Source organism: Juglans microcarpa x Juglans regia, chromosome 5S (genome assembly GCF_004785595.1).
Source record: "Juglans microcarpa x Juglans regia isolate MS1-56 chromosome 5S, Jm3101_v1.0, whole genome shotgun sequence".
Classification (NCBI taxonomy): Eukaryota; Viridiplantae; Streptophyta; class Magnoliopsida; order Fagales; family Juglandaceae; genus Juglans; species Juglans microcarpa x Juglans regia.
Genome location: NC_054603.1, coordinates 30,753,480 through 30,761,803, shown reverse-complemented (window position 1 = coordinate 30,761,803; position 8,324 = coordinate 30,753,480). Strand labels below are relative to the sequence as shown.

Here is an 8,324-nt window from a genome sequence, read left to right as displayed (position 1 = left end):
CGTGTATTCATTTTAAAAAAAGTAAATAAATATGTGACTCATGAAAAATTAATTTTTTAATAGTGGACCAAACACTTTTTCAATTAAAATGAGAGCACGGGGCTTAAACATCCTAAAATTGTATCTAACATTACTCTTATCAAATAAGCTACGCTGATATGTGAAAGGAGTCAGACTCGAATATGTTAGGATATGGCTAACAAGCTCAAATATTGCTGCCAATCATCTTATTTTTCCCTTTTTTTTAGAATTAACTATAAAACGATCTTTTTGATTTCATTAACAAGATATATAATCCAAGTAATATTCATCACTTGAAGGAGCACCTTAATTTGTTCATCTATTTATCAAACGAAGTACTTTCTTCAAATTTTACCAAATGATATATATATATATATATATATATATATATATATATATATACTTAGAAACAATGCCTTTATAATTTGTACATTTTGAAATGTAAATGTTGACGGGTTATAAGTCATGGTCAGATTTGGAGAAAGAGAAACAAAAAATGTAAACTCCAAAATCTTTAATATTGTTCGTCCGTGTAGAGTTTTGAGTAGTGTAGACCTCATAAGCTGTGTGTATTTTCCAATTTGAGAATTAAGTTTGGATAAATGATTAGAAAGTATCTCCATCTCCATTGGATAGCCATTGATTTAAGATGTAGGAAAACATGGCTGGATAACTAGGATTGGCAGTTAGTGTACAAAACAAATGATAGTAAATTTTTGCATATTCTACATTTATACTGAAACAAGAAAATGACTTTACACCCTCCTAGATTTAGTTTGTCCAAATTGAAACTTTAACCATTGTAGTTCCTTTCCATTCCAAGATCATCTCATTCCCAACCCGTCCTTGAATACTTACTCTATAGGAATTTTCCCCTTTCACCAGTTCTTTTGCTTCTTCTAGTATCTCTTTGCTCAATCTCCTACCTAGCAACCCAAACCCTTCATTGAGATGGCAGCCTTCCCTTATCTCCTTCCACATTTGGAGCCAAGATAGAGATGAGATATAAGGTGCCACAAAGAGACACTCCATAGCTATTCTTGCTTCTGGAAGATCATGAAGTGAGAAATTCACTTCCAATGATTCTAACATGGCTTGGTAATGCTCCAAACATCCATAAAAAAATGGCCCAAAACTAGAGCAATGTTTTAGTTTTTCACAAGCAACACCATTACCAAAGGTTATAATACCACTGTTACTAGTACTGCAATTGGCAAGCCCAACTATCGATTCCTTAGCCACCCTTAGAAATTCCATCACAAGCCTTCTGCTTCTACTCCTTGCCATATGTGGAAGCCCCACCATGCAATTAAAAACCAACCATTCTCTTCTTCCACTCCTTTTCTTCATTTTCTTTGTCTCACTCACCAAATCCTCAATTCTCATCTCCTGCACTTTCAACTTTAGACCAAGAGCTCTGGCTTGGTTACAGAGCTGCCTTTTGGTTTCCTCAAACCTCCAAGGATCACCATCCTCATCTTCCCATTTAATCGATGTCAACCTTAATGCTTTTTGTTGGCGTGCAATCTCCTCAATCATTGGAGGCCACTGAATCCCTTCTCCCATGTCAAAGTCCACTATGTGTATAGTCTCTGAATCATTTGGCATGGCTTCAAGAATTGCAGAATTTGCTGCAAAGTGAGCAAACCTCCCTTGTGGGAAGCTTTGGTAGAATGCTTGGAACGCAACCTCAAAATTCTTGTAGGACTCTTGTTTAAGATAGTCACCCTGATTGTCAATTTCTTGGGATAAGTAGAATGCAACACGCTCCAAGTTTTTGCCAACTGGGCTAACTTTCTCACTGATGCATCTGAGAATCACCTGTGCAAGCTCTCTTTGATCCTTTTCCAAGGCTTCTCCATAAGCCTTGAGTAAATGGTAAATGCTCAGAAGGTTATTGACTTCCATATCCTCTCTTGGAAAGGTTAGTAATGGTTGAATAGATGATACATCAAGCGATGACTCAGATTTTGTTGATGGGCTAGGACACAAAAAGTCTTCTCCTGGGGAAAATTGTTGCAGACTGAAACTTCCCTCACTTTCTCCTAACAACCCATTCATACATTCAATCTCAGCATCATCATTCAAAATAGACTCTACTTCCCCACACACCATCAAGATGTCTTTCATGGCTAACATGACTTGTTGGGAATCATTACAAAATGGATATTGGACAAAGTTATTAGGGAACAAAGTTGAAGAAAAGGGAGTGAAGAAAATTCAGAGGAATCCTCTGTTGTGGTGAATAGTACTGAAGAGAACTCACAGCCATCAAAAGGGCCATCCATGTTGAGGTCATGGTGTACACCCTGATCAAAAGTGGAATCCATGACATTGTAGAACGGCCATGAGTGCTGAAAAAGATCAGGTTGCATCATTGTTTGATAGTTTCTACAGGGTAGTCAAATTGTGTATGTGAGTTTACTTTTCTGGCAAGCCAAGTACTTATAGACTAATGTATGGACAAATTAACATAAAATAATTAGAGAAATAGAATATAAAACCTACCACCAAACTAGATATGTTTACAATAAGGGATTTACTATGCATCGGTCAGTATTCACTCTCACACTCTATACCTATAGCTTCTTTATAGAGTCCATGTGTGTTTTCATAGGTGGTATGAAGATGTTTTTTATTGGATATAGGGTATGGGGTAGTGAATAATGGCTGATAAAAAAAATATTTTTCTTACAATAATTTATAGGCTTTCACTCTCATCCACTTTCTACAAAAAATATATGTTTTCAATAATTTATTAACCTCTCACTCTCACCCACTTTCTCCAGAGTTCTAATTGAACAAGGTTCCCAGCTGAGTCTTCTTTCTTCATTTCTTGGCAGCTTCTTGGAGGTGGCATGTAAGGTGTAATCTCATTCATATTTTTAATCCAAGACATTAGTTGTATAATCTTTCGTGTCTTTTCAATGTAATCCCCAAAAAAAATATTCTAATACTAAAAGAATGCCTATGCTGAAATTGGTCCTCTTATGTGTAAAAAACATTCCAATAGTAAAAGTCCACGTCTTGACACTGACATTTTGTGATCCTTTCATTCAATGACACCTATATAGCTCGACATCATCTTTTCAAAACCAAATTGACCTCTAGTTAGACGGACGGCTTTGTGGTCAGCATATGGTATTTGCATCATAAAGGTCAAGCAAAAACAATTAGTTACTTGCTTGAAAACTTTTTCCTCAAGTTTCATGTATTAATAGTAATTTAGGTAAGACTATTAGTTTTCACACGTTATGATAATTTATTGATCAAATAAGTTGTACATATTATAAAACAAAGCTTGATTTCATTGAATATGAAACAACCCTATCCTTATGAATAATTACATAGAGTGGTTAAGTTATAAAGGTAGTCGTGAGTACTAAATACTACGTTGGCTACTTATCCTGTTTAGATAGTAAAAGTGTTTTATCTCATCTCATCATTACAATTTTTTCAAATTTTTATATTAAATATAATAAACAATTCAATTTTTTCAAATTACAAAATAATAATAATATTAAAAAATAATATTTTATTCAACTTTCATTTAAAACTATCTCATCTCATCTCACTATCCAAACTGCACCTTATTATGTAAAATTAGAATTCAATCATAAGCGATTTGATAGAGGCTTCAGATTGACTAGTATTTTTTAAGTTATAGGGCATATATATATACGACTAATGCTTAAGGTAAGCTATTTGAGAAAAGAATTTCATGTGGGTGGACTATTTAGGGTATATTTGGACACTTGAAGTATCTTGGAATTGCATAAATAGTAATAAAATGATTTGAGTGAAGATGTTTTATTAGATTTTAAATGTTGAATTGAATTAAATTAAATTTAGATAATAAAATATTATTAAAATATTAATTTTTTAATATTATTATTATTTTGAGATTTAAAAAAATTAAATTATTTATTATATTTTATATTAAAATTTAAAAAAATTATAATGATGAGTTAAGATTAATTGAGATGGATTTTGAAATCCGAACGTATCCGAGTAATCCTGTTTGCAATTATTTTATTACCAACCTAATACCCTTTCGGCCTTTCTTATTCTTCAAATAATGTGATCTCTGCGAGACTTTGGTTTTAATTAATACCTGAATTTTTGTTTTCTTTAATTTTTTTTTTCAATTTATGAACTCAGTTTTGGCCCCTTCTATCAATCATAATCCTTGGTCTCCATTTCTGCCATTTTTTAAATTGGAATATTTTTTGTATTTATATCCTCTTTATTTATGTCTCTATCATCTTAGGCGTAGTTTATTTTTACATATGAGATGAGATAAGATTAGTTGAGATTAAAATTAAAAGTTAAATAAAATATTGATAGAATATATTTTTTTTAATATTAGTTTTGTTTTATAATTTAAAAAAGTTGAATTGTTTATTTTATTTCATATAAAAATTTGAAAAAGTTGTATGATTTGACGAGATGAGATGACTGTTAAGAGGAGTTGTAAAGACAAACGAGACCTTAATTTATGGAAATGAACCGATATATGAGGGATATCATGTATAATTTGTCTTCATCTATGTATTAAGATATATAATTTTGAAAGCAAAGTCTTTGATCCATCTCCTCCATGAATTTAAATAATTTACTAAGCTTAAAACAATTTGGAAGTTTGGAGCTGATCTGCAACTTGAATTTTTATTATTTGTTCATTTTATTTACATTATTATAGCTAGCTACATTACAGGTAATGAGGAATATTTTTCACTCCTAAACTTACAAGTTGAGTCCACAATCAGATAGATTTAACAATATTTTGGCATTGGAATTTCTTAATTTCATGAGTTGAAAATGATTATCATCAGCATGAAGCTGCTCTGAGTTTTCTCTTGCAACATTTGTTTGTTAAGTTTTATTATATTTTGTGTAAAAATTTAAAAAAAAATTATAATGATCAAATGAAATGAATTGAGATGAGTTGGAGACTTTTGTATCGTAGAGGAATGCTACTCATCATTTCAATTTCTTTTAGCTTAAATATGAGTTTCAGAATCCAAAACATTATTTTTTAACTCTAAAAACCATGTTTATGTAACTTAATATTTACTTATAAAAAAATGTATATACATACATACATATATATATACACACACACACTTATACCATATTATATATGTAACAATGTAACTTAATATGTAATAATAAATAATAACATTTTAATAACTTAATATTAACACTCTTGTTTAAGATAAATTTACATCAAGAAAACATAAATAATAAGACTAAAATTTTATATTATATTAATTTATAACTTGTATAATATAAAAAATAAAAAATATATATTTCGATTCCATTCGGTCCAATAAAAATTGAGATTGAATTGGTTGTAATTGATTTCGATTCTCATGAATTGAAACCGACCAAACCGGTCACGGTTCAGTTTGATGGGATTGCCATCCCATTGATCTTTTGATAGAGTTGATCGCCGTAATTTCTACCGCTGGATACTATTTGGTTAATAATGCTATAGGAAATTAACTAAGTTTTATCCAATTAATAATATATATACTCGTCTTGTTAATTCTTGCAGACAAACCACTATGAAAACAAGTTGTTGATGCAAGTTTAGGGATTTTGGTATGCCTATTACCACCCGTTGCCCTGCATATGAAGGTGAGATTTGGAGTCTCCGAGGAGGAAATCTCTTATGTTTAAATTAGGAGAAATAATATTTACAGTTATAGAGGATACAAATATCGATTAATTTATTTGAAAAAAAATATGAATAAATACGGATTCCGCATAAAAATAATTAATTTTTTAATAGTAAATCTTAATATTTTTTAAAATGATTGTGCGGCACTTACATACTTTACGACTGTAGGTAACATTACTTTTAAATTAAATCCTTGTAAATCTCCAAAGAAAGGAAAAACCATACTCTAACCACCCTCTCCCCAGCTCGGGCGGCGCCGCCACACACTAATTTTCTGTTAAACGGATCAATCTCTCGCAACCATTCTGTATACTATATAATTTAGGTATCGTTTGGATTCAAAGATGAGTTGAGATGAGTTGAGATGAGCTGTGAATAGTAGTGAGATTTATGAGTTAAAGTTGATGAATAATAATGAATAGTAATGAGATGAGTTGAAATGAATTGAGATGACTTGCGAATACAAACCAGGCCGTGTTAGATGGGCTCCACGTTACACTGATCTAAACTCACAGGCTGATCATTCATGGTCATTGGGCTTTCTCACAAATTAAAGCCCAATTAATTTTCATTGCCTTCTCTGGTCAACTTGAATAATGTAGTCCGTACGTAGATGGCATTCATTCTTACAAATGATGAAGTGGCCCCGACCCTAGGCGCTTGTATTATTTGAAATTTTCTTTTGAGGGATTTGTATTAATTGAATTTTGAAATAGTGTTGTCACATTCATTTTCATATATAAAATAAAATGTATTTATTTTTTCTTTGAAGGATATATAGACTAATAATGTATTTTTGGTATGGTTAGGACTTAGGAGGTCCATAAATAGTGGGTTGACTCTATTATTCTTCATATGGCCACGCAACCTACGGAGTTTGAAGGATACCTATTAATTTCCAATGAATTAAATACGGATTTTGATTGCAATGAAAATTCAAAAGATGAATGATTGATACGTAGGACTTTTATTATTTAAATGGTTTGGCAACCTTCAATTCTTTCATTCTAGAATCTTATAATATTTTCTCTGTTTTGTTACTTCTTTTTTTTTTTAATTAGTATTCGGCCAGACTCATTTACAGCTTTTTTTTTTTTTTTTTTTTTTTTGATCAGATGCATGTGAGAAATATTAGAAAAGAATGATTTGATTAATTTTCTTGTTTGACATATTGTTTCACTTCCACTATCTCTTGTCCTTTTTCATGTTCAACCCTTTCTCCCCGTTCACCCATATATATTTATACTTTTGAAGAAAGACCAATGTTAGAGTTTAATATGGTTGTGATATGAAGTTTACTTTCTCTTTAGAATTTAAATCAAATTACATTTTGTAAACTTATATCAAACTTCTTTTAGTATATATTACTATGGTTGTTGCAATTATCTTTTTTATAATTTTTTATGATGCAGTTATGTTATTTATAATTCTTAACTATTTATATATAGTTAAGAAAATGTAATTTTTTTTTATGATGTTGTTATGTTATTTATATTTCTTAACTATCTATATATAATTAAGAAAATATAATTTTTTTTATAATGCAGTTATCTTTTTTATGTTTGAAGAAAGAGCAATGTGAAAGACAAATATACTACTAGTATATTTAATACTACTATTCTATTTAGAGTTTCTTCTAGGTGTGGAAGTCATGGTCGAATAAAAAAAATAAAATAATATTCATCTAAATGGATATATATGAGGGTTGTTGACTACAAAAATGCAAGTACGTACTCCCACCGTGGTCTGCTAATTATTTACCAAATCTTTCTGTTTTTAACTATGTACTCCAATGCTTATTTATCAAATCTTTCTATTTTTTTATTATCCTATTTCATTATCGTATGAAATTAGATAATAGATTTACAAGTAGAATATAATAAATAATTTCTAATTATCTAATATCACATCATTTCATAAAATGATAAAAATTGAAAGGATTATGTTACAGTCACCACTCTTAACTCCTCCTGCTGGGAGCTAGCGTTAGTTATAAGATTTTTTTTTTTAACTTTTTCATACAAGTATAATATATATATATATATATATATATATATATATATATATATATTAGGGAACGGCCTCGGGCGCGTTAGTCTTGGAATGCACCTGACATAATGATTTAAATAAAAAAAAAGTGAAAAAGTTAGTAACTTATTTGTCTGAAAAAATAAAATATAAGGTTAAATAAAAAGACAAAAAATAAGATTAAAAAAAATCTAAATTTCAGTAAAGTATGAACATTAGTCTGCATCCATAATGAATTATCTATTTACTTTTTATACAATAATAAAATATTATTAATTTAATATTAAGAACTTTTTGATAAAACATGATCCTTCATTAAATTCTACAAAGAAGTTACACGTCAAATGGTCAAAAGTCCTAAAGACTTTTTGGTAAAATATGATCGGTCATTAAATTTTATAAAAAAGTTATACGTGAAATAGTTAAATATTTTAATGACCTTTTGATAAAATAAGATTTAACAAAAAGAAAAAAATTATTGAAAAAATAATAAAAATTACTATTAGTTAGATAAGTACTTATTATCTATAATAATTATAGAGTAGATATGAGTAGAATTAAGTAATTTAACTGCATACACGCAATAATT

The 8,324-nt window shown here is 29.7% G+C and overlaps 1 protein-coding gene across 1 annotated transcript; it reads right to left on the bottom strand.

The window, feature by feature from the left end:
• Positions 1 to 665: 665 nt before the first annotated feature.
• On the bottom strand, positions 666 to 2,413 carry LOC121267324 (protein NODULATION SIGNALING PATHWAY 2-like). The gene is given in 2 exon segments (XM_041171182.1): positions 666 to 2,151; positions 2,154 to 2,413. Coding segments are annotated over 2 exon segments (1,605 nt in total). The 5' UTR covers positions 2,400 to 2,413; the 3' UTR covers positions 666 to 792.
• Positions 2,414 to 8,324: the final 5,911 nt, after the last annotated feature.